Below are 26742 nucleotides of genomic sequence, written 5' to 3' on the forward strand. Positions count from 1 at the left end.
AAAATTTTTAAAAATATTGAATTGGACACCTTGTTACTTCATTTATATCGTATAGGACCATCAGTTTTATTTTCTTGCTCCTTCTTTTCTCTTCTTACTTTTTACATAAAGCAGTGTGTTAATAAGAAATCTTACATTGATTTCTACAAAAGTTATAGCACTGTTGAGTCTTAGAAATTATATAAACTTCCTTTTTTTCTGTGATGATATTTGTTAGATCTCTAGCTTAATTGTACTGTGACCAGAGACCAAATTTTGTATGATTTCAGTTGTTTAAAATTTTTTTCTTATACTTCATGGCAAGAATATGATTTTGTTTTTGTAAATGTTCCCTGTTCTTGAAAAAGAAAGCACATGCTACAATTTTAAAGTGTAGTGTTCTACTTACACTAGGTTGTTAACATGCTGTACAAATCATCTATAGATTCTGAATGTTTGATTTATCAGTTACTGACAGAGTGTATGTTTAAAATCTTTTACTATAACTATACACTTCTCTATTTTTTTATTCTTTCGATTTCAGCTTTATATATTTTGAAGCTATGTTATTAAGTGAATACAAATTTGGGATATTTATATCTTCTTCATGAATTGAAACTCTTATTATGAAGTCTACCTATTGCTTGTCATGCTAGTTAATATAGTTAATATAGTAAAAGTGGCAAATGTAGGGAGCCTTTTTTTCTGAATGTCACTTTATTCATACTGATATGAACTGTGTAGCCTATGAAAACTATTCAGAAAGTTCTATCAAGTAAGAAATCATTAGAAAGTTTTGTCAATTCTTAAGTAACCACCTTACTTTTTTCTTTTCTAGACTCAATGCTACCACCAAGGATATATTGAAGGATATCCGAATTCCATTGTCACACTCAGCACGTGCTCTGGACTGAGGTTATGTATTTTCTGCTATTGATATGTGAACATCATAGTTGTGATACTTGCTGCTGAATTTGTTATGTTGACATTAAGTGTGGAGCTGGAAGAAAATTCTCGTGAAGAGATTATTCAGTTATATTCTCTGTTGAACATGTTTCTTTTACCTCTCCTTACTTTCCTCACTGACCAGAGAATTTCTAACTTCCTTGACCATTTATATTTACTGGTGTCCTTGCTCTCTCTCTATTTTTTAAATTAAATTTATTGGAATAACATCGTTTAATAAAATTACATAGGTTTCAAGTGTATGATTTGATAGCACATCATCTGTACATTGCATCATGTGTTCACCACCTAAAGTCAAATCTATATCACCATACATTTGATCCTCTTTACCCTCATCTGCCTTCCCCCTCTCCCATTTTCCTAAACTGTTGTCTACAAAACTGTTGTCGGTATCTATGAGTTTTTTTTTTTTGTCTTATTGGTTTGTTGCTTTCAGTTTTATATTTTATATATTAGTGAAATCATACAGTTCTTAACTTTTTCTGTCTGACTTATTTTGCTTGCTTTTTTACTTAACTACAGCAATGACAATTGAATGTGCTTGACTACAGGAAGTTTGAGGAGCTAAGTTTAGGGTAGCTTTTTTTTTTTCCCCCCAGTAAATAGAGTATTTTTGGTACCTACTATATACCAGCTACTAGCCTAGTGTTCGGAGATATAAAGTGAAATAAAGATAAACAAGACATGCTTTTTCTCAAGAAAAATCATCTTCAGAGACAGGAAGCAAATTTTATATATAAACAAATAATTACTAACATAGTACTCATTTTTCTAATAATATCAGTATCTGAAACTCTCTAAAAATTGTAGGGTTTCCTCCTTAGTACTTAGAGAGTTCTCCATTCTGTCAGGAAATTTGTCACTCTCATTTTGTAGTGTAGGATCCTTGTTTCACAAACAAATGTTCCTCAGTGCTTTTACATGAAACCCTGAAATTTGTTTTTTAGGGAGTAGTCACTTGAACTGTTACCTGTATTCAGGGAAGAATAGTTACAAACGTTTTTACTTTTTAAGGTCTTGCTTTACATTTCTTATTCAGACTATGTACATAATCAAAATTAATAAGTGCCTTTTCATAATTACTGCTAAATTATATTTTTATCAATAAAATTGCTTAATATATAGCCTATTATAATATAAGCATTGTAATCATTTTTATAAATCAGTTCAAACCATGGAGAAATTCATCAAGATTTCTATAGTGCTTTTGCTAAGTCACTGACTGGAGGACAGGAGAATTTCTTGATCACTATAAATGCTGTATACTTGTACACCTAGTGTGGATTACATAACTTCTGCTGCATTTATAACTATAAAAAAATGAAATGGGAAGTTAGTTTTGTGGATTGGGAGAGATCTTTTGTTTATTCAGAATCACCCCCCAAACATAAAGAATTTGAGTCAAAATACTGAGCTCAAAAACATTCTATATTTTCTCCTTTTTTTTTGATTATGACCGAGTTATATAATGTAGAATTGATTAAAAGCACTTAAATTTTTATCCTTAATTTTACAGAGGAATACTGCAATTTGAAAATATTTCTTATGGAATTGAGCCTCTGGAAGCTGCAGTTGATTTTCAGCATATTCTTTATGAATTAAGGAATGAAAACAATGAATTTGCAGTTCTTACTGAAAATAACCATGACACAGAAAAAAACCCAATGGACTATGACATTTTTATAAATGAAAAAGTTAGTTGCATATGATTTTTACTACTTTCTTGGCAGTTACTGCTTTAATTAATTGATTTATTTTTACTGTTATGTTTTAAACTTTATTTTATATTAGTTTCAGGTGTATAGTACAGTGGTGATACATTTACATAACTTATGAAGTGATCTCTCTGATTACTCTAGTACCCATCTGTCTCTGCACATAGCCCTTATACTAATATTGACTATATTCCCTATGCTGAACTTTACATTCGCATGACTGTTTTACAACTACTAATTTGTACTTCTTCATCCTTTCACCTTTTTCACCCAGTTCCCAAACCCCACTACCTCTGGCAGTCACCACTTTGTTCTCTATATCTGTGAGACTTTTTTCGTTTAGTTTCTTTTGTTCTTTAGATTCCACATGTAAGTGAAATCCTATGGTATTTACCTTACTCTGTCTGAATTATTCCAATCAGCATAGTACACTCTAGGTCCATTCATGTTAAGATTTCATTTTTTATGGCTGAGTAATATTCTGTTGTATATATGTACCTTAACTTCTTTATCCAGTCATCTATTGGTGGGCACTTAGTTTGCTTCCATATCTTGGCTATTGTGAATAGCACTTCAGTGAACATCTAAAGGTGCATAGATCTTTACAAATTAGTGTTTCGTTTTCCTTTGGCTAAATAACCAGAAGTGTAATTGCTGGGTCAAAAGATAGTTCTATTTTTAACTTTTTGAGGAACCTCCAAACTCTTTTCCGTAGTGGCCGTACCAACTTGTAGTCCCACCAACAATGTATGAGGTTTCTATTTTCCCTGCATCCTTGCTAACACTTGTTTTTTGATTTATTGATGATAGCCATTCTGATAGATGTGAGGTGATATCTCATTATGGTTTTAATTTGCATTTCTCTGATGATTACTGATTTTGAGATATTTTCATATGTATATTGGCCATCTATATTTCCTCTTTGGAGAAATACTTATTCAGGTCCACTGTTCATTTTTTAATCAGATTGTTTGTTTTTTTTTTGTTGAGTTATATGAGTTCTTTCTAAATTTTGGATATTAACCTCTTGTCAGATGTATCACAGGCAAATATCTTCTCCAATTCAGTAGGTCATCTTTCGTTTTATTGATGGTTTCCTTTTGCTGCGCAAAAATTTTTAGTTTGATGTAATCCCATTTGTTTATTTTTTCTTTTGTTTCTCTTGTCTGAGGAGATATACTGGAAAAAAATTACTAATAACCATATTGGAGAGTTTACTGCCTGTGTTTTCTTCTACAAGTGTTAAGGTTTCAGGTCTTACATTTAAGTCTTTAATCCACTTTGAGTTTATTCTTCTACATGGTGTAAGAAGGTGGTCCAGTTTCATTTTTTTTTATGTGTCTGTTCAGTTTTACCACACCATTTGTTGAAGAGATCATCTTTACCCTATTGTATATTCTTGCCTCTTTTGTCATATATTAAATGACCATATAAGCATGGATTTATTTATGGGCTCTCTGTTTTGTTCCATTGATCTACATATCTGTTTTTATGCCAGTATCATGCTGTTTTGATCACTATGATCTTGTAGTGTAGCTTGATATCAGTTGATGATACCACCAACTTTGTTCTTCTTTCTCAAGATTGCTGTGGCTATTCAGGATCTTTTATGGTTCCATATAAATATTTGAATTATTTGTTCTAGTTCTCTGAAAAATACTATTGGTATTTTGATCAGGATTGCATTGAATCTATAGATTGCTTTGGGTAGTATGGCCATTTTAACGCTATTGACTCTTCCTATTATGAGCATGGTATATGATCCCATTTATTTGTTTCTTCTTCAATTTCTTTTTTCAATGACATCATTTTCTTAGAATAGGTCTTTTACCTCCTTGGTTAATTTGATTTCCTGGTATTTTGTTTTTGATGTAAATAGGATTGTTTTCTTAATTTCTCTTTCCGATAATTTTTCATTGGTGTATAATAATGCAACTGACTTCTGAATATTAATTTTGTAACTGAAAGTGGACATCCTTGTCTTGTTCTTAATTTTAAGGAAAACACTTTTAACTTTTCCCCAATGAATATGAAGTTAGCTGTAGGTTTGTCACATATGGCTTTTATTATGTTGAGGTATGTTCCCTCTATTCCCACTATGCTGAGAGTTTTTACCATAAATGGATGCTGGATTTCATCAAATGGTTTTCTGCACCTATTGATATGATTATATGATTTTTACCTTTCAATTTGTTAATGTGGAGTATCACACTAATTGTTTTGTGGATATTAAAACTATCTTGCACCCCAGGAACAAATCCAACTTGATCATGGCGTATGATATTTTAAATGTATTGTTGAATTCAGTTTGCTAACTTTTTGTTGATTTTCGCATCAGTGTTCATCAGGGATATTGGCCAATAGTTTTCTTTTTTTTTTTTAATAATGCCTTTGTCTGGTTTTGGAATCAGGGTAATGGTGGATTTGTAAAGAGAGTTAGGGAACTTTCCATTCTCTTGAATTTTTTGGAATAGTTTAGTAAACTAGATGTTCTTTGAATGTTTGAATGTTTAATAAAATTCCCCTATGAAGTCATCTGTTCTAGGACTTGTTTTTTGAGAGTTTTGATTACGGATTCAATTTTGTTGGTGGTAATTGGTTGGTTCATATTTTCTGTTTTCTTCTTGACTCACTCTTGGGTTATTGCATGTTTCTAGGAATATATCCGTTTCTTCCAGATTGTTGAATTTGTTGGGATATATTGCTTGTAATTTCCTGTAATCTTTTGTATTTCTGTAGAGTCTGTAGTTACTTTTCTTCTTTCATTTCTGATTTGCTTTGTTTGGGTCCTCTTTTTTTTTTCTTGATGAGTCTGATTTAAGGTCTATCAATTTTGTTTATCCTTTCATAGAACCAGCTCTTGGATTCATTGATCTTTTCTGTTGTTTTTCTGGACTCAATTTATTTTGTTTCTGCTCTGATCTTTATTATTTTCTTCCTTCTACTCACTTTGAGTTTTATTTGGTGTTCTTCTACTTCTTTTAAGTGTAAGTTTAGATCGTTTATTTGAAAACTTCCTTGTTTCTTGAGGTAGGTCTGTATTGCTATGAATTTCTCTCTTAGGACTGCTTTTTCTTTGTCCCATAGATTCTGAGTTGTTGTGTTTTCATTTTCATTTTTCTCTAGGTATCTTTTGATTTATTCCTTGATCTCATTGTAAACCTATTCACTGTTTAGTAGCATGTTATTTAACCTCCATGTATTTGTGTATTTTCCAGTTTTTTCTTGTAGTTGGTTTCTAGTTTCGTACCATTGTGGTAGGAGAAGATGTTTTATATGATTTAAATCTTCTTAAATTTATTGAGATTTATTTTGTAGCCTAACGTGGTCTATCCTGGAAAATGTTCCATGTGCACTTGAGAAGAATGTATTTTTTGCTGCTTTGGGGTGAACCATTTTGAAAATATTCATTAAATTCATTTGGTATCTTCATTCATAAGGCTGTTGTTTCCTTGTTGATTTTTGTCTGGAAGATCTGTCCATCATCATTTAAGTGTCAAAGACTCCTATTGTGAATGTATTACTGCAAATCATCTCTCCCTTTATGTTGGTCAATAGTTGCTTTTATATGTAGGTGCTCCTATGTTGGTACATACATATTTACTAGGGTTATGTCCTCTTGTATTGATCCCTTTATCATTATGTAATGCCTTTCTTTGTCTCTTATTATAGGCTTTGTTTTAAAGTTTATATTGTCTGATATAGGTATTACTACTCCAGCCTTTTTTTCATTTTTATTTCCATGAAATATCTTTTTTCATCCCTTTACTTTCAGTTTAGATGTGTCATTGGATCTGAAATGGGTCTCTTGTACACAGCATATGTATGGGTCTTGTTTTCTTATCCATTCAGCTACCCTGTATCTTTTGATTCTAGCATTTAATCCATTTACATTTAAAGTGATTGATAGATACACAGTTATTGCCATTTTATTATTCATATTTATGATTTTTCCCACTTCTTTCTACAGTTCCCTTAAAATTTCTTGTAATACTGGCTTGCTAGTGATGAATTTCTTTAGCTATTTTCTGTCAGAGAAGCTCTTTATGACACCTTCCATTTTACATTAGCCTGGTGTGGTAGAGTCGTCTTAGTTGTAGGCTCTTGTTTTTCACTTTGAATATTTCCTGCCAGACTCTTCTTGCTCAGAATGTGTCTGTTGAAAAAATCAGCTGACGTTCTTAGGGGAGTACCCTTGTAAGTAACTAGCTGCTTTTCTCTTGCTTCTTTTAAGATTCTCTCTATGTCTTTAATGATTGGAATTTTAATTATGATGTGTCTTGGTATGGGTTTGTTTGGGTTCCTCGTTTGGGACTCTGCATTTTCTGGACTTGTATGTCTAATTTCTTTGCCAGGTTAGGGAAGTTTTCTGTCATTATTTTTTCAAATAAGTTCTCAATCCCTTGCTCTCTCTCTTCTTCTGGCACCCCTATGATATGGATGATGATATGCATGATGTTGGCCCTGAGGTCTCTTAAAAATTCCTTTTTTTTTTTTGTGATTTGTTATTTTTGCTGCTTTGATTGGGTGTTTTCTGCTACTTTGTCTTCCAACTCACTGATTCAGTCCTCTGCTTCATCTAATATACTATTGATTCCTTCTAGTGTATTCTTCATTTCACTTGTTCTTTATTTCCAACTGGTTCTTTTTTATGGTTTCTATGTCCTTTTTTATGCTTACTATCTCTCTGTTGAAGTCCTCACTGAGATCATCTATTCTCCTCCTAAGTTCATCGAGTATCCTCATAACCAGTGTTTTGAACTCTGTCTCTATAGGTTGCTTGCCTCTATTTTCTTTAGTTGTTTTTTTTTTTCCTCTGGAGTTTTCCCTGTTGTTTCATTTGCAGCATGTTTCTTTGTTTTCTCATTTTAGTTGTCTTTTTGTGTGTGTTTCTATATATTAGGAAGATCTGTTTCATCTCCCAGCCTTAGCTAGGTGGCTTTATGTAGTAGGTGTCCTGTGTGGCTCAGTGGTGCAGTCTCCCTGATCACCTGAGTCAGGGTCTCTGGGCATATTTCTTATGTGGGTTGTGTGTGTTCTCTTGTTGTACCTAAGCTTTAATTGATGTTAGCACATCAGTGGATGGGATTGACTCTCGAGCTTACTGGCTGTGGGAATTAGCAACACCCACAGAGTGTAAGTTGCTGTGTTGGGGCTAACCCCTCAGAGTGTGATTCACTCTAGCAGGTTTGAGTACCTGTTGAGTTCACACTTAGGGTGTTTCACTTATGGGGCTAGTTAGGTTGTGCTCTGTTGTGATCTGACATCAACCACTGGATATGTTGGTTCTGTGGCTCTTTAGGAGGGGCTCCCATTTTGGCCAAAATCAGCTGCTGTCTTTTATTGCTCAGACCTACCTGATAGGAACTACAAAGTGTTCTATGGAAGGTTTATGCCTATGCTGGATCTAGAGGCAAGTGGGAGAGACCACACTGGGAGCTGAGGTCCGGTTACCCCCCAGTACTCACCCTGGGGCAGCTCAGCAAAAGGACCAGTGCACTTCAAGGCTTGAGGCTGCTTGCCAGAGCTCGTAAGACTCCACAACTGGAAGATCCTTTGGGTGATACGTGAGTTGGGTGGATCAGGGATCTGTGGAGTCATCAGAGTAAAGTGAGCAGATTTTACCCGACCAATGCAGATTCAGGTTTCATGCCAGTGCTGAATCTGTGGCTTCCTATAAAAGCCTTAGGTCACATCAAGGCCAGTCAGCTGCCCACTTCGGGCCCACAGACACCTGAGATCTGGTTAAGAAATACTGTAGCTTGGGGTAGGGCTTGTGGCCTGCCATTGAAAGTCTCTTATGGGATGCATGGGCTATGCGCAAGCCGAGAGCTGCTGTTGTCAAATCTGTAGCCCAGGGAAAGCACAGGGTGGGACTGGCTGCCTGAGAATGGACTTGCCCAGGGCAATTTGTGCGTTGGGTGGGGCTAGGTCTCAGGGATACACAAATCAAACTGGCCAATCTCACCAGGCCAATGCAGCTTCAGAATTGGCAGTGCACGGGGAGGGTTCAATGCAGGCAAGATGGTGCCCATCTGTAGACTGCGCTGGAGGAGGGCCTGACAAAGGAAAAATGGCGGCTATCTCTCTAACCCTCACCCTGATGCCACACAACATAGTCTTTCCCCTTATGTCTGTCTTACCTCCTGAACTGCTGACCCTCTGCCATAGCCCAGGGTGAGTGTCTGTGAGCAAGTGAGTCTATGAATGGGCCCTTTAAGGAGGATGTCTGGGTTTTCAGGTTCCTTCTGTCATACCCAGATGGCAGAATCCTCACTGATTTTTACTGTTAGATTTTGTGGGAACTCCTCTTTCCAGGACTTGAACCTTGAGCTGGGAGAGCCCCTGTGTGGGGATAAGGCCTCTTATTGCTTTAGGAAGACCTCTGCAACTGCTCTTGCCCTCCTGGTACTCAACCACCACACACGGATACGAGACCAGCCTATTTTGTATGTCCACCTCTCTTACTAGTCTCTTCATGGCTTTTTCTTTATATTTCTAGATGTATGTGTTATGACCACCTAGACTTCAAGGACTTTTCCAAGTTGATTGTTTTATAATTTGGTTGTAATTTTAATGCAATCATGAAGGAGGTGAACCATACTTTTACCTAGCCCATCATTTTGACCCCACCTCTCTCTTCTTAAGTTATTTACTCTAAAATACAAACGTATTGATCTGTTGTATAGCTGTTGCAAATATTCTTTCCTTAAGAACATCCTCACCTTTTCTTAACCTTACAGTTTCCTTTGAACCATACATATTTTTATCCTACAACAATCTATCATTTACTTTCTATGACCTCTTTTATTTTAATTCTTATTTTGGTTGTTATTTATTTATTTGGATTTAATTTTAATTTTATTTTTAAAATTTTTATTAACTTTATTGGGGGGAACTTTGGTTAATACAATTATATAATTTTCAGGTGTACATCATCATATGACATTTGGATACTCTATTGTGTGTTTACCACCCAAAGTCCAGTTTCCTTCAGGTACCATATATTTCATCCCTTTTATGCACTTCACCCTCCCCCATCTCCCTATATTTGACCCTCTTTACCCCGTCTACTGCTTCCTTCCTCAATCAACTCTACCCTCTGGTAACCACTAGTCCATTATGCATGTCCATAAGTCTCTGTTTGTTTGTCCTGCTTATTTGTTGCTTTCAGGTTATATCCCACATATAAGTAATATCATCTGATTTTCAACTTTTTCAGTCTGGCTTATTTCACTTAGCATGATTATCTCGAGGTCAATCCAGGTTGTCACAAATGGCAGTATTTCATCTCTTCTTATGGCTGAGTAATATTCCATTGTATATATGTACCACAGCCTCTTTAGCTAATCATCTATCGTAGGACACTTTGGTTGCTTCCATGTCCTGGCCACTGTGAATAGTGCTACTATGAACATCGGTGTGCAAATATCTTTTCGGATATAGGTTTTCAAGTCTTTGGAGTAAATATCCAGTAGAGGGATTGCTGGATCATACGGTAGGTCAATTCTTAGTTTTTTGAGGAACCTACGTACTCTTTCCTATAGTGGCTGTACCAATTTGCAGTCCCACCAGCAGTGTATGAGGGTTCCTTTATCTCCGCATCCTCTCCAACATTTGTTATTACTTGTTCTGTTGATTATAGCTATTCTAACAGGTGTGAGATCTCATTGTGGTTTTCATTTGCATTTCTCTAATGGCTAGTGATATTGAGCATCTTTTCATATATTTGTTCGCCATTCGTATGTCCTCTAGGGAGAAGTGTCTATTCATGTCCTCTGCCCATTTTTTGATTGGATCACTTGTTTTTTTGTCGTTATTGAGTCGTATGATTTCTTTGCATATTTTGGATATTAGGCCCTTATCGGAGGTGTTGCTTGCAAAAATATATTTTCCCATTCAGATGGTTGTCTCTTTACCTGTTAACAATTTCTTTTGCCGAGCAGAAGCTTTTTAGTTTGATGTAGTCCCATTCATTTATTTTAGTTTTTACTTTCCTTGATTATGAGGTCAAATTCATAAAATCCTCTTTAAATCCAAGGTCCTTGAGTTTAGTTCCTATGTTTTCTTCTATGCATTTTGTTAATCCATTTTGAGTTAATTTTGGTGTGTGGTGATAGCCAACAGTCTAGTATTATTCTTTTGCAGATGGCCCTCCAATTTTCTCAGCACCATTTATTGAACAGGTTTTCCTTTCTCCACTGAATGTTTTTGGCTTTTTGTCAAAAATTATTTTGTTGTTAATACCTTGGTTTTGATTATTGTCGCTTTGTAGTATAATTTGAAGTCGGGCAGAGTGATGCCTCCAGCCTCGTTTTTTTTTCTCAGGATAGCTTTGACAATTCGGTGTGTTTTGTGCTTCCATACAAATCTGATGATTTCTTGTTCTATTTCTTTAAGAAATGCGGATGGGATTTTGATGGGGATTGCATTAAATCTGTATAATGCTTTAGGTAATATGGTCATTTTAACTATGTTGATTCTTCCAGTCTAAGAACACAGAATATCTTTCCATTTCTCCGTATCTTCTTTGATTTCTTTTAATAATAGTGTCTTGTAGTTTCTATTTTATAGGTCCTTCACATGTTTCGTTAAATTCTAGGTATTTTATTCTTTTTGTTGCAATTGCAAAAGGAATTATTTTTTGCACTTCTTTTTATGACACTTCATTATTAGAGTATAGGAACACTATGGATTTTTGAACATTGATTTTGTATCCAGAGACTTTATTGTATTTGCTTATTGTTTCTAGTAGAGTTCTTGTGGAGTCTTTAGGGTTTTCTATATAGAGATTCATGTCATCTGCAAATAGTGACAGTTTGATTTCTTCATTTCCTATTTGGATGCCTTTTATATCTTTCTCTTGCATGATTGCATTCGCTAGGACGTCCAATATTATATTGAATAAGAGTGGCAATAGTAGACAGCCTTGCCTTGTTCCTGATGTTAGAGGGGAGGTTTTTAGTTTTTCACCATGAAGTATAATTTTGGCTGAGGTTTTGTCATAGAAGGCCTTTATTATGTTAAGGTACTTTTCTTCTATACCGATTTTGTTAAGTGTTTTGATCATAAATGGATGCTCTACTTGTCGAAGACTTTTTCTGCATCTATTGATATGATCATATGATTCTGATTTTTTAATTCATTTATGTGGTGTATCACATTAATCAATTTGCGTGTGTTCAACCATCTCTGAGCCTCTGGAATGAAGCCCACTTGATCGTGGTGTATAATCTTTTTAATATGTTGCTGTATTTGGTTCGCTAGTATTTTATTTAGGATTTTTTGCATCTGTGTTCATGAGAGATATTGGTCTGTAGTTTTCTTTTTTTGTGTTATCTTTACCAGGTTTTGGTATCAGAGTAATATTGGCCTCATAAATTGTATTTGGAAGTATTGCCTCCTCTTCAATTTTTGGAAGAGTTTGAGGAGAATAGGTAATAAGTCTTCTTTGAATCTTTAGTAGAATTCACTGGTGAAGCCATCTGGTACTCGACTTTTACTTTTTGTAGATTTTTGATGATTGTTGGAATTTCCATATTGTAGATCTGTCTATTTAGATTTTCCAGTTCTTCTTGATTCAGTCTAGGAAGATTGTATTTTTCTAAGTACGGTTCCATTTCTTCTAGGTTATTAATTTTGGTGTTACATACTTTTTCATAGTATTCTTGCATGATCCTTTGTATTTCTGTGATATCAGTCATAATTTCTCCTCTTTCATTTCTGATTTTATTCATTTGAATCCTTTGTCTTTTTTCTTGAGTGAGTCTAGCTAGGGGATTGTCAAGTTTATTAACCTTCTCAAAGAACGAGCTCTTTGTTGCATTCATTTTTAAATTTTTTTTGCTCTTTTCAATTTCATTTATTTCTGCTTTAATTTTGATGATTTCTTTCCTTCTGCTGACTTCAGGCTTATTTGTTCTTCCTTTTCTAGTTTTTAAGATGAAGTGTTCTGTTGTTTATTTGGGCTCATTCTTGTTTTTGGAGATAGGCCTATAATGATATGAACTTTCCTCTTATGACTGCTTTTGCTGTGTCCCAAAAATTTTGATATGTTGTACTATCATTATCATTTGTTTCTATGTATCTCTTGATCTCTCTTTTTATTTCTTTCCTGACCCAGTTATTCTTCAGAAGCATGTTGTTTAATCTCCATGTATTTGTGGTTCTTCCTGATTTCTTTTTGCTGTTGATCTCCAGTTTCAAAGCCTTATGATCAGAGAATATGGTTAGTATGATTTCAACCGTCTTATATTTGTTGCGGCTATCTCTGTGTCCCAGTATGTGGTCGATTTTTGAGAATGTACCATGTGCACTAGAGAAGAACGTATAAGCAGCTGTTTTGGGATGGAAGGCTCTGTAAATGTAAATTATGTCCATTTGGTCTAATGTGTCGTTTAAGGATGTTATTTCCTTACTGATTTTCTGTTTGTATGATCTGTCCATATCTAACAGTAGGTTATGTAGATCCACTACTATGATCATGTTTTGGTGTGTTTCTCCCTTTAGTTCTGTTAGTAATTGCTTTACATATTTCAGGGCTCCCTGATTGAGAACATAGATATTAATAAGTGTTATGTCTTCTTGGTACATGATTCACTTTATCATTATGAAGTGTCTCTCAATATCTTTCTTTACCTTTTCTATTTCGAAGTCTATTTTTTTCGATATTAGTACCGCTACTCCTGCTTTTCTCCGAATGCCATTTGCTTGAAATATTATTTTGCACCCTTTCACTTTGAGTTTATATTTGTCTTTGGAGCTGAGATTTGTCTCCTGAAGGCAGCGTATGGTTGGGTTTTGTTTATTGATCCATTGTGCACTCTGTGCTTTTTTATTGGTAAGTTCAGTCCTTTTCCATTTAGGGTAATTATTGTAATATGAGGTCTCCTTATAGCCATTTATCTTTTGCTTTCTGGTGGCTCAGTGTTTCCATTGCTTCCTTGTCCTTGTGTTTCTGTTTTCTTTATTTTGGTTGGCTTTTGTGGGTTTTCTCTGTGGTTCTTTTTGTTTTATGTTATATACTTCAGTTCTGAATCTTTGGTGTGTGGTTACCATTATGAATATGAAAAGGATGGTTATAAATATACAGTCATTCCTTTTCTTCTGCATGTGCCTTATCTCCATTATCCTTTGCAAATTTGGATCTTTGAATCCTCCCCTTTTCAGTCATTGTTATCTCAATTTGTTTCTCTGTATGCTGAACATTCTTTACTATCTTGCTATAGCAATTCTCTTATTATTCAGTTTATAATGCCCTGTTCTTAGTATGGGTTTCACTCCTCAGCTTCTATTTGCCTGATAGTCACTTTACTCTTAATTATGTGGTTTTTTTTGTTATTGTGTTTTAGGTGAGCTGACCCCTTTCAGTATTCCTGTAGTGTAGGCCTCGTAATGTGGAATTCCCTCAATTTTTGTATGTCTAGAAAGGTCTTTATTTCTTCTTTATATCTAAAAGAGAGCTAAGCTTGATACATTATTCTAGGCTGGTAGTTCCTTTCACTTAGTAGTTTAAATATTTGATTCCACTCCTTTCTGGCTTGTAAGGTTTGCGTCGAGAAGTCTGAGGATAATCTAATGGGTTTTTCCTTTATAAGTTACCATTTTCTTCTCTCTGGGTGTCCTGAGAATTCTATGTTTGTCATTGATTTTTGATAACTTTAGTACAAAGTGTCTCGGTGAAGGCCTTTTTGGGTTGAGAATATTGAGTGTTCTGTTGACTTCTTGAATTCCAAGCTCCAGCTCCTTCCTTAGATTTGAGAAATTCTCATCCACTGTTTGTCTGAAAATGCTTTCTAGTCCCTGCTCCTTTTTCTCCCATTTGATAATGTCCATTATTCTTATGTTTTCTTTCCTAATGTTATCAGCCAGTTTTTGTATTTCTCTTTTATTATTTTTCATTCCTCTGTTTCTCCCTTCTACCTTCTGATTTATTTCTAGATTTGTCTTCAATATCACTGACCCTTTCCTTCATTTGGTCAACTCTATTTCCCATGCTTGCTATTTCATTTTTCAACTCGTGCAGTGTGTTCTTCATCCTTAGATTTTCTATTTCGTTCTTTTTGCGATTTGTCTCCTTGCTCTGCTCATCTAGTTGTTTTTTTAGTTCCTGAAATTGTTGATGTGACTCGTTTCAGAACTCACTGAGTTTTTTCAGAAGTACCATTCTGAATTCTCTGTAATTTAATTCGCATATTTCTATGTTCTTAGGCTTATTTTCTGGAGATTTTGCTCTTTTTTTCTGAGTGCCTTGTCACCTTGGTTGTTCATGGTGTTTAATGGACTATATCTTCGCCTGGGCATGAATGAAAGTGTATTCTGCTGTTTTTCCAGAATGATTATATAAAGGTCTCTCTTTAGCCTGCTGCAAAGAAGGCGCTTTTCTTTTAGTTTCCAGTAGGTGGCGTCTAAGCCTCTTGGATACCTGCTTTGTATAAAGCCCAAATAATATCTTTTTTTTATTTTCTCGTAGATATTTAAACACGCTCACTACCCTTAGTTTCAGTCGCTGTCAGTGTCAGCGACAGTCTCAGATTCTCTGCGGTGTTTGGGCTCGGAAGGTATGGGATGAGGGGCCCTCTGGGTTGTGGGTATGGGGCTGCGGCTCAGCCAAAACAAGGCTGGTAAAAATCAACTGTTGTTTCTCTGTGGTCCCATCCCGCTTCTCTGCTTTTTGCCCTGGTGACTGGGCCCTGCTGCCGGCTGCGTGGAACTCAAAGCACTTCCAAGCAGGGCTGAACTGTTCAGGAAAGTTGTCGCACCTTCACCCCTCCCCTTCTCCTGCAGGGAGCTCCAGAGGCTGCGGGAGACAGCTTCTTTATTTCTCCCTGTCCACCGACCGACACCTGGAGTTCTGACCTGTGATAGCTCTTAATGCTCAGGTCCCACACTCAGACGTGCTGGTGTGCAGTTTGGGTGTTTTTTGTTGACTTTTAGATGTTCAGCTTATTGTTGTTTCAAGGGGAGAGAGCTGAGGACATTTCTCACTCTGCTATGTTTCCCTGAATGTCCACATATTTATATTTTTGAAAAAAATTAAATAATATATATTTAATATAAGTTTTAGAAATTTGTTTACTGCTTTTGTCTCTATATTCCTGGAAGTTATTTTTAAAGCCAGTATTTATAAAGGTTGCGTTTGTAACCAAAGAGTCAGCATTAATTAATTTATAGATAGAATTAAAATATCATAAACAAGATTGTCATGTATGGCCATGTAAATTTTGCATTGTACACCCTGTATAACCCTGTGTTTTGGTCCTTATGAAAGTAATTGTTAGAGAGAAAAATTTTGTGCTAAGTAAAACTGACACAAATATGCATAGTTTATGCAAGAGGTATATGGCAGTCTTAGTTGTTCACAGTACATGTTCTCCTCGTCTTCTCTCATTAAAAAAAAAAAAAGAAAGAAACCCTTAAGAGTTTAGCTGGGCATGTAAAAAAAGGACTACATTTCTCAACTTCCCTTTCATTTAGGTACAGTTCTGTGATAAAATTATGGCTAATGATATGTAAGCAGATATAAAATGTGTCACATCTGGATTGAGTTCTAAAGGAAGTGGTGGGGGGGCGGGCTCATTCTCTTTCTTTTTTTCTTTCTTTCTGGCTGCATTGTGGACATGTTGATACATAGTCCACAAGGATGAGGATGATACCATGTGTGACAGAGCAATAAGTTTGAATGAATCTTACTCCCAACGAATTTAAAGACTAAAACCACCATCTTCAGACTTTATGTGAGAGAGAAATAAGATCTAATTTTGTTTAATCCAGTATAATCTTGTCTGTTATAGCTTCTAATCCTATGTTCAAAATAATACAGGAATAAAATGTACTATGAAATGAAGGTGCAGCACCAAAATATTAAATGCTATCACATATATGTATATAATTTAAAACAAAATTTTATTACATACTAAAATTTTATTCTGTCTGAGAACTTCAGAGGGTAATTTATAGTGGTTTAGATTACCCACTAGGGTGCACAGTGTTAGTTCTCTGCCATTATCTCCTCAGATCCTTTTTTTATTGTTTTCTTGTGCATATAGGGAAGGATGGCGGGACCCTCTGGCTTTGGTTGTGCTTTTGCTTTTAACATCTAGAATCTATAACTATTTAAAAAAAATTATTTATACTTAAACATTTATTTTCTTTCAGTTTTATTGAAAAATGTATTATTTTAAAGAATTCAATATAAGTATATATTACAAAATGATCACAATAAGTCTAGTTAACATCCATCACCACACATAGCTCAATATCATTAATCATCAAGGAAATATAAATCAAAACCACAATGAGATATATCACTTCACACCTGTTAAAATGGCTATTATCAAAAGACAAGAAATAACAAATGTTGGTGAGAATGTGGAGAAAAGGGAACTCTTGTCAGCTATTGATGGGAATGTAAATAGGTGCAGCCACTATGGAAAACAGTATGATGGTTCCTCAGAAAATTAAAAGTAAAACTACCATATGATTCACAATTCTACTTCTGGGTATATGTCCATAGGAAATTAAGTCAGTATCTTGAAGAGATATCTACACTTATGTGTTCACTGCAATTTTATTCAGAATAGCTAAGATATGGAAACAACCTAAAATTCCATTGATGGATGAAAGGTAGGAAAAATGTGACACAAACGCACATACACATATAAAATGATATATTATTCAGCCTTAAAAATGAAGGAAATCCTGCCATTTGTGACAACATAGAAGAACATGGAAGACATGTTAAATGAAATAAGCCAGACATAAAAAGACAAATTCTGCAAGATTTCATATATGTGGAATCTAAAATAGTCAAACTCATAGATGCAGAAAGTAGATGGTAGTTTCCAGGATCTGGAGACAAGGAAAACTGGGGAAGTATTGGTCAAAGGGTACAGAGTTTCAGTTATGTAAGATGAAGTGCTGGAGATTTAATATACAGTAATATGTCTATAGTTAACAACACTGCATTGTAAACTTGAAATTTGCTGAGAGTGTTGATCTTAGGTGTTCTCACCACACACACACACACAAGAAAATGGTAACTATGAGATGGTTATGGTAATTAGCTTTATTATGCCAGTCATACCAATCATCTTATACCTTAAATATATAATTCTTATTTTTCAATTATATGTCAATAAAAATAGACAAAAGATTTAAAAGTTTAGAATAAACAATTTATCAAAGTTTTTATGTTTTTATTTGTTTGTTTTTAAATACTGTTTTTCTATTTTCTAGTCAGAACCAGCCATTTCAGACTTAATTCCTCTTTATCTAGAAATGCATATTGTGGTGGACAAAGTTTTGGTATGTATATATATATGTATATATATATATATTTTTTACTTTTAAAATTTGGTATGACTAAATGACTAGGAAGGAATTTAAAGATTACAGTGGTATTTGCATGTCAAAGACAGAACAGTGGAAAAATTTGCAATCTGAAAAACTACATATTTAAAATTATACTAGTTTTATTTGAAATCTTTACATAATATAATACTGTATAAAAATGACCTTTTTCATGATACTTTACATCTTTAGGGCTTCTGAATCCACAATATTTTTTAATGGTGATATTTGTTTTTAGTGACGTTCTTTAAGTTTTTCATTCTTGTTTGCACTTGAAGAGTAGTATATAGTACAGAGAATGTTTTGCCCTATAAAATATTTATTGGCACAAAAGTGATGATGGCATAGTTATTTGTGGGAACTGCTTACATTAATGTGTCAAGATTATTTTTTTAGTAGTTTTTAACGGTGCACCTGTTCCAGTTTGTTGTTTATGTAGTCTAAATGCACCTCTGGATCCCTGATTCTCATAAACAATTTTTGGAACTCTGAACGTCAGGACCTTGGGGTGATAACTTATTTTCACTCAACTGGGTGTGGTTTCATTTCCCCTATTCAAAGATTTCAGAAAATAGGATAAAAATACACTATCCAGGTTTTGCTTTGATGATAAGCATTGATTGGATTGTCATACTTATGGAATACCACAGAGAATATAAATTATATGCACTATTAATTCTTTTAAAATTTTTTAATTCAGTTTATTGGGGTAACATTGGTTAATACAATTATATAATTTTCAGGTGTACATTATCCTTTGACATCTGTATATTCTATTGTGTATTTACCACCCACAGGTCCAGTTTCCTTTAGCTACCATATATTTGATCCCCTTTACTCACTTCACCCTCCCGCTAAACCCTATATATGACCCCCTTAACCCCGTCTACCTCCCTGCTCCTCTCCCACCCCACTAGTAACCATTAGTCTATAGTCCTCTGATAACCACTAGTCTATAGTACATGTCCATGAGTCTCTGTTTGTTTGTCCTGCTCATTTGTTGCTTTCAGGTTTATATCTCACATATAAGTGATATCATCTGATTTTCAACTTTTTCAGTCTGGCTTATTTCGCTTAGCATGAATATCTCAAGGTCCATCCAGGTTGTCGCAAATGGCAGTATTTCATCTCTTTTATGGCTGAGTAATATTCCATTGTATATATGTATCACAGCTTCTTTAGCCAATCATCTATCGTAGGACACTTTGGCTACTTCCATCCATGTCCTGGCCACTGTGAATAATGCTGCTAAAAACATCAGTGTGAAAATATCATTTTGGATATGGGTTTTCAAGTCTTTGGGGTAAATTCCCAGTAGAGGGATTGCTGGTTCATATGGTAAATCAATTCTTAGTTTTTTGAGGAACTTCCATACTGTTTTTCATAGTGGCTGTACCAATTTGCATTCCTACCAGCAGTGTATAAGGGTTCTTTTTTCTCCACATGCTCTGCAATGTTTGTTATTACTTGTTCTGTTGATTATAGCTATTCTAACAGGTGTGAGATCTCATTGTGGTTTTCATTTGCATTTCCCTAATAGCTAGTGATGTTGAGCATCTTTTCATATATTTGTTGGCCATTTGTATGTCTTCCAGGGAGAAGTGTCTATTCATGTCCTCTGCCCATTTTTTGATTGGATCACTTGTTTTTTTGTTGTTATTGAGTCATATGATTTCTTTGCATATTTTGGATATTAGGCCCTTATCGGAGATGTTGCTTGCAAATATATTTTCCCATTCAGATGGTTGTCTCTTTACCTAATGACAGTTTCTTTTGCCGAGCAGAAGCTTTTTAGTTTGATGTAGTCCCATTCATTTATTTTAGTTTTTACTTTCCTTGATTATGAGGTCAAATTCATAAAATCCTCTTTAAATCCAAGGTCCTTGAGTTTAGTTCCTATATTTTCTTCTATGCATTTTGTTGTTTCAGGTCTTATATTCAGGTGCTTAATCCATTTTGAGTTAATTTTGGATGTGTGGTTATGATAGACAACAGTCTAGTTTCATTCTTTTGCAGATGGCTTTCCAGTTTTCCCAGCACCATTTATTGAAGAGACTTTCCTTTTTTCACTGTATGTTTTTGGCTTTTTTTGTTGACAGTTATTTGCCCGTATAAATATGGGTTTACTTCTGGACTCTCGATCCTGTTCCACTGTCTGCTTTGCTGCCAATACCATGCCATTTTGATTACTGTCGCTTTGTAGTATACTTTGAAGTTGGGCAGAGTGATGCCTCCAGGCTCATTCTTTTTTCTCAGAATGGCTTTGGCAGTTCGAGGTGTTTTGTGCTTCCATACAAATCTGGTGACTTTTTTTTTTTATATTTCTTTGAGAATGCTGATGAGATTTTGATGGGGATTGCATTAAATTTGTGTAATGCTTTAGGTTATTTTAACTATGTTGATTCTTCCAATCCAAGAACATGGAATATTTTTGCATTTCTTTGTATCTACTTTGATTTCTTTTAATAGGGTCTTATAGTTTTAATTATATAGGTCCTTAACTTGTTTCATTAAATTTATTCTTTTTGTTTTAATTATATAGTTCCTTAACTTCTTTCATTAAATTTATTCTTTTTGTTGCAATTGCAAAAGGAATTATTATGTTTTTAACTTCTTTTTGACACTCCATTATTAGAGTAGGGGAACGCTATGGATTTTTGAACATTGCTTTTGTATCCAGAGATTTTACTATATTTGCTTATTGTTTCTAGTAGTGTTCTTGTGGAGTCTTTAGGGTTTTCTATTTAGAGAATCATGTCATCTGCAAATGGTGACAGTTTGATTTCTTTGTTTCCTATGTAGATGCCTTTTATATCTTTCTCTTGCCTGATTGCACTCACTAGGACCTCTAATGTTATATTGAATAAGAGTGGTGATAGTGGACAGCTTTGCCTTGTTCCTAATCTTTGAAGGAAGGTTTTTAGTTTTTCACCATAAAGTATAATTTTGGCTGAGGGTTTGTTATAGATGGCCTCCAGGTACTTTTCCCCTAAACCGATTTTGTTAAGTGTTTTGATCATAAATGGATGCTATACTTGTCGAAGGTTTTTTCTGCATCTATTGATATGATCATATGATTCTTATTTTTTAATTTGTTTATGTGGTGTATCATATTAATCGATTTGCATGTGTTGAACCATCCCTGAACCTCTGGGATGAAGCCCACTTCATCATGGCGTATAATCTTTTTAATATGTTGCTGTATTTCGTTCACTCGTATCTTATTTAGGATTTTTGCATGCGTGTTCATGAGAGATATTGGTCTGTAGTTTTTTTTGTGTTATCTTTACCACGTTTTGTCTTAGAGTAATATTGGCCTTATAAAATGAATTGGGAAGTATTGCCTCCTCCTCAATTTTTCGCAAGAGTTTGAGGAGAATAGGTAATAAGTCTTCTTTGAATCTTTGGTAGAATTCACTGGTGAAGCTATCTGGTCCTGGATTTTTAGTCTTTGGTTAGTTTTTGATGATTGTTGGAATTTCTGTATTGCAGATCTGTCTATTTAGATTTTCCAGTTCTTCTTGATTCAGTCTAGGAAGACTGTATTTTTCTAAGTACTGTTCCATTTCTTCTAGGTTATTAATTTTGGTGTTATATACTTTTTCATAGTATTTTTGCATGATCCTTTGTATTTCTGTTATCAGTCATAATTTCCCCTCTTTCATTTCCGATTTTGTTTATTTGAATCCTTTGTCTTTTTTCTTGAGTGAGTCTATCCAGGGGTTTGTCAAGTTTATTAACTTTCTCAAAGAACCAGGTATTGTTGCATTTACTTTTTCTGTTTTGTTTGTTTGTTTTTAGTTTCATTTATTTTGCTCTAATTTTCCTGATTTCTTTCCTTCTGCTGACATTAGGCTTCATTTGTTTTTCTTTTTCTAGTTTTTTAACATGAAACATTAGGTTGTTTATTTGGACTCATTCTTGTTTTTGAAGATAGGCCTGTAATGATATGAACTTTCCTCTTATGACTGCTTTTGCCGTGTCCCAAAAGTTTTGATATGTTGTACTATCATTATCATTTGTTTGTATGTATCTCATGATGTCTCTTTTTATTTCCTCCCTGACCTGGTTATTCTTCAGGAGCATGTTGTTTAGTCTCCATGTATTTGTGGTTCTTCCTGATTTCTTTTTGCTGTTGATCTCCAGTTTCAAAGCCTTATGATCAGAGAATATAGTTGGTATGATTTCAATCGTCTTATATTTGTTGCGGCTTTCTCTGTGTCCCAGTATGTGGTCAATTTTTGAGAATGTACCATGTGCACTAGAGAAGAACGTATAAGCAGCTGTTTTGGGATGGAAGGCTCTGTAAATGTAAATTATGTCCATTTGGTCTAATGTGTCGTTTAAGGATGTTATTTCCTTACTGATTTTCTGTTTGTATGATCTGTCCATATCTAACAGTAGGTTATGTAGATCCCCTACTATGATCATGTTTTGGTGTGTTTCTCCCTTTAGTTCTGTTAGTAATTGCTTTACATATTTCAGGGCTCCCTGATTGGGAACATAGATATTAATAAGTGTTATGTCTTTTTGGTGCATGGTTCCCTTAATCATTATGAAATGTCTCTCAGTATCTTTCTTCACATTTTTTCCCCTCTTTAATATCCCCCTTCACCACTACCGCCGTTACACTCCTAACCTATGGATGTTGCCATTTCCCCTTAAGAACTGGATTTCTGAAGGCAGGACGTCTCCTCCCACATGCTCGCAGAATGCACCCAGGGCCTGGTGCCCCTGAGGTGCCTGGCACACCCACGGTATGGTCCGTGACTCCACCTGAGGCATGAACCTAGGACCTTCTGCGTGTAAAGCAGACGTGCTAACCACTACGCTGTGGAGCCATCCCCCTTTCTTTACCTTTTTTGTTTTGAAGTCTTTTTCATCTGATACGAGTACTGCTACTCCTGCTTTTCTCTGAATTTGCTTGAAATATTATTTCCCACCCTTTCACTTTGAGTCTATATTTGTCTTTAAAGCTGAGATGTGTCCTCTGAAGGCAACATATGGTTGGGTTTTGTTTTCTGATCCATTGTTCACTCTGTGCCTTTTTATTGGTAAGTTCAGTCCTTTTCCATTTAGGGTAATTATTGAAATATGAGTCCTTCTTATAGCCATTTTTTCTTTGCTTTCTGGTGGCTTGGTGTTTCCATTGCTGACTTGTTCTTGTGATTCTATATCTTTATTTTGGTTGGCTTTTGTGGGTTTTCCCTCTGGTCATCTTTTTTTTTTTATATTTATTGGGGTAACATTGATTAATACAATTATATATTTTTCAGGTGTATATTATAATTTAACATCCATATATTCTATTGTGTGATTATCACCCAAAGTCCAGTTTACTTCAGCTACCATATATTTGATCCCCTTTACTCACTTCACCATCCCCTCCTTCGTTTCTTTGACCCCCTTTATCCTATCTCTCCTTTCCTCCCCCACCCCCTACCCTATGGTAACCACTACTCTATTATCCATGTCCCTGAGTCTCTGTTTGTCCTATTCATTTGTTGGTTTTAGGTTTATAGCCCACATATAAGGGATATCATGTGATTTTCAACTCTTTCAGTCTGGGTATTTCACTTAGCATGTTTATCTCGAGGTCTATCCATGTTGTCGCAAATGGCAGTATTTCATCTCTTTTAATGGCTGAGTAATATACCATTGTATATATGTGCCACAGCTTCTTTAGCCAGTCATCTATCATAGGATATTTCAGTTGCTTCCATGTCTTGGCCACTGTGAATAATGCTGCTGTGAACATCAGTGAGCAAATATCATTTTGGATATGTGTTTTCAAGTCTTTGGAAACCCAGTAGAGGGATTGCTGGATCATATGGTAGATGAATTCTTAGTTTTTTGAGGCAACTCCATATTGTTTCCCATAGTGACCGTATCGATTTGCAGTCCCACCAGCAGTGTATGAGGGCTCCTATTTCTCTGCATCCTCTGCAATGTTTGTTATTACTTGTCCTGTTGATTATAGTTATTCTAACAGGTCCGAGATGATATCTCTTTGTGGTCTTTATTTGCATTTCTCTAATAGCTAGTGATATTGAGCATCTTTTCATATATTTGTTGGCCATTTGTATATCCTCCAGGGAGAACTGTCTGTTCAGATCTTCTGCTCATTTTTTGATTGATAGTTTAGTTTTTTGTTGTTATTGAGTCATATGACTTCTTTGTATATTTTGGATGTTAGGCCCTTATCGGAACTGTTGCTTGCAAATATATTTTCCCATTTGGATGATTGTCTCTTTACCTTGTTGACAATTTCTTTTGCTGAGCAGAAGCTTTTTAGTTTGATGTAGTCCCATTCATTTATTGTAGCTTTTACTTTCCTTGCTTTTGAGGTCAAATTCATAAAATCCTCTTTAAATCCAAGGTCCTTGAGTTTAGTTCCTATGTTTTCTTCTATGCATTTTGTTGTTTCAAGTCTTATATTCAGGTTCTTAATCCATTTTGAGTTAATTTAGGTGTGCGGTGATAGACAACGGTCTAGTTTCATTCTTTTGCAGGTGGCCTTCCAGTTTTCCCAGCACCATTTATTGAAGAGGCTTTTCTTTCTCTACTGTATGTTTTTGGTGTTTTTGTTGACAATTATTTGCCCGTATAAATATGGGTTTACTTCTGGTCTCTTGATTTTGTTCCATTGGTTGGTTTTCTTGTTCTATGTTATGTACAACGGTTCTGAATCTTTGGCATGTGGTTACCATTATGAATATGTAAAGGATAGTTGTATATGTGTGTGTGTATATATATACACAGACCAATGAAACGGAACTGAGAGTCCAATATATACATACACACATACACACACACACACACACATATATCTATATCTATATCTATATCTATATATGTATATCTATATCTATATATATAGTCGTCCATTTTCTTCCGTGCGTGCCTCATCTTCATTCCCCTTTGCAATTTTGGATCTTTGAATTCTCTCTTTTTAGTCATTGTTATCTCAAATTGTTCCTATATGTGCTGAACATTCATTACTATCTTGTTATAACAATTCTCTTTTTATTATTTAAGCTTATATTTTCCTGTTCTTAGTAAGGATTGCACTCCTCTGCTTCTATTTGCCTTATAGTCACTGACTTTACTCCTAATTATGTATTTTTTTTTTTTCATCATTTATTTCAGGTGAACTGACCCCTTTCAGTATTTCCTGTAATGCAGGCCTTGTAGTTGAGATTTTGTATGTCTGGAAAAGTTTTAATTTCTCCTTCATATCTAAGGGAGAGCTTAGCTGGATACATTATTCTGGGCTGGTAGTTTCTTTTACTTAATAATTTAAATATTTGATTTCTTTCCTTTCTGGCTTGTACGGTTTGTGCTGAGAATTCGGAGGATAATCTAATGGGTTTACTTTTACAAGTTACCGTTTTTTTCTCCCTGGCTTCCCTGAGAAATCTGTCTTTGTTGTTGATTTTTGACAACTTAAATAGAATGTGTCTTGGTGAAGGCCTTTTTGGATTGAGATAATTGGGTGTTCTGTTGACTTTTTGTATTCCAAGCTCCAGCTCATTCCTTAGATTTGGGAAATTCTCATCAACTCTTTGTCTGAAAATGCTTTATAATCCCTATTCCTTTTCCTCGCCTTCGATAATGCAATTATTCTTATGTTTCCTCTCCTGATGGTATCAGCAAGTTCTTGAAATTCTCTTTCATTATTTTTCATTCTTTGTTTCCTCTCTTCTTCCTTCTGATTTATTTTTAGATTTCTGTCTTCAGTATCACTGATTCTTTCCTCTATTTGGTCGACTTTGTTTCCCAAGCTTTTGATTTCATTTTTCAACTCTTGCAGTGTGTTCTTCCTCTCCAGAAGTTCTGTTTGGACTCTCAGTTCTGTTTCATTGGTCTGTGTATCTGTTTTTCTGCCAATAACATGCTGTTTTGATCATTGTAGCTTTGTAGTGTAATTTGAAGTCAGGCAGTGTGATACCTTTGGCTTTGTTCTTTTTTCCTCAGGATTTCTCTGGGTATTTGGGCTCTTCTGTGATTTCATATAAATATGATATCTTTTTGATTTATATCTTTAAAAAATACCATTGAGATTTTAATGGGGATTGCATTAAATTTGTGTATTGCTTTGGGTAGTATGGCCATTTTAACTGTGTTGATTTTTACAATTCCCGAACATGGAATATCTTTCCATTTCTTTGTGTCTTCTTCAGTTTTTTAAAATAATGCCTTGTTGTTTTCAGTATATAGTTCCTTCACATTGTTTAAGTTGCAGAAAGAATTGTTTTATTTCTTTTTCTGAAGTTTTATTGTTAATATATAGGAATGCAATGGATTTTTGTACATTCATTTTTGTATCCTGCAACTTTCCTTATTTGAATTTCATCCTAAGGTAATGGAGAGTCATTAGAACATTTTAAGCAGAGAGTGACATGTTCATGCTTTCATTTTAGAATCACCATTTTTGTAATAGTGTAGGAAATGGATTGCTTGTGATAAAATTAGAGAATGAGGAACCATTTAAGAGATTATTTAAATATTCAAGTAAAAATTTATAAATTAGGAATAGAAAGAAAAGAACAATTGAAAAAGTTACTGAGGAGGTTGAACTAGAAGGACTTGGAAATTGATTTGATTTAGTCATTCACTTAATAAATTTATTGTGCATATTCTAGATGCCAGATACTGTTCTGTTTATTGGGGCTACAAAAGTGAACAAAACAGAAAAAATTCTGTTCTCATGGAACATGTAGCATAATAA

At 34.7% G+C, this 26742-nt stretch overlaps 1 protein-coding gene across 1 annotated transcript in view; it reads left to right on the plus strand.

Moving 5' to 3' along the window:
- LOC120595419 (disintegrin and metalloproteinase domain-containing protein 32-like) overlaps positions 1-26742 on the plus strand; it is a 168961-nt gene that overhangs the window by 34361 nt on the left and 107858 nt on the right. Inside the window, exons 5-7 of the mRNA XM_039853518.1 lie at positions 818-894; positions 2462-2639; positions 17898-17966. Of these exons, the coding sequence (XP_039709452.1) occupies positions 818-894; positions 2462-2639; positions 17898-17966 (324 nt within the window). The remainder of the gene's footprint in view (positions 1-817; positions 895-2461; positions 2640-17897; positions 17967-26742) is intronic.

This window comes from Pteropus medius, unplaced genomic scaffold, assembly GCF_902729225.1.
Source record: "Pteropus medius unplaced genomic scaffold, Ma_sr-lr_union100, whole genome shotgun sequence".
Lineage (NCBI taxonomy): Eukaryota > Metazoa > Chordata > Mammalia > Chiroptera > Pteropodidae > Pteropus > Pteropus medius.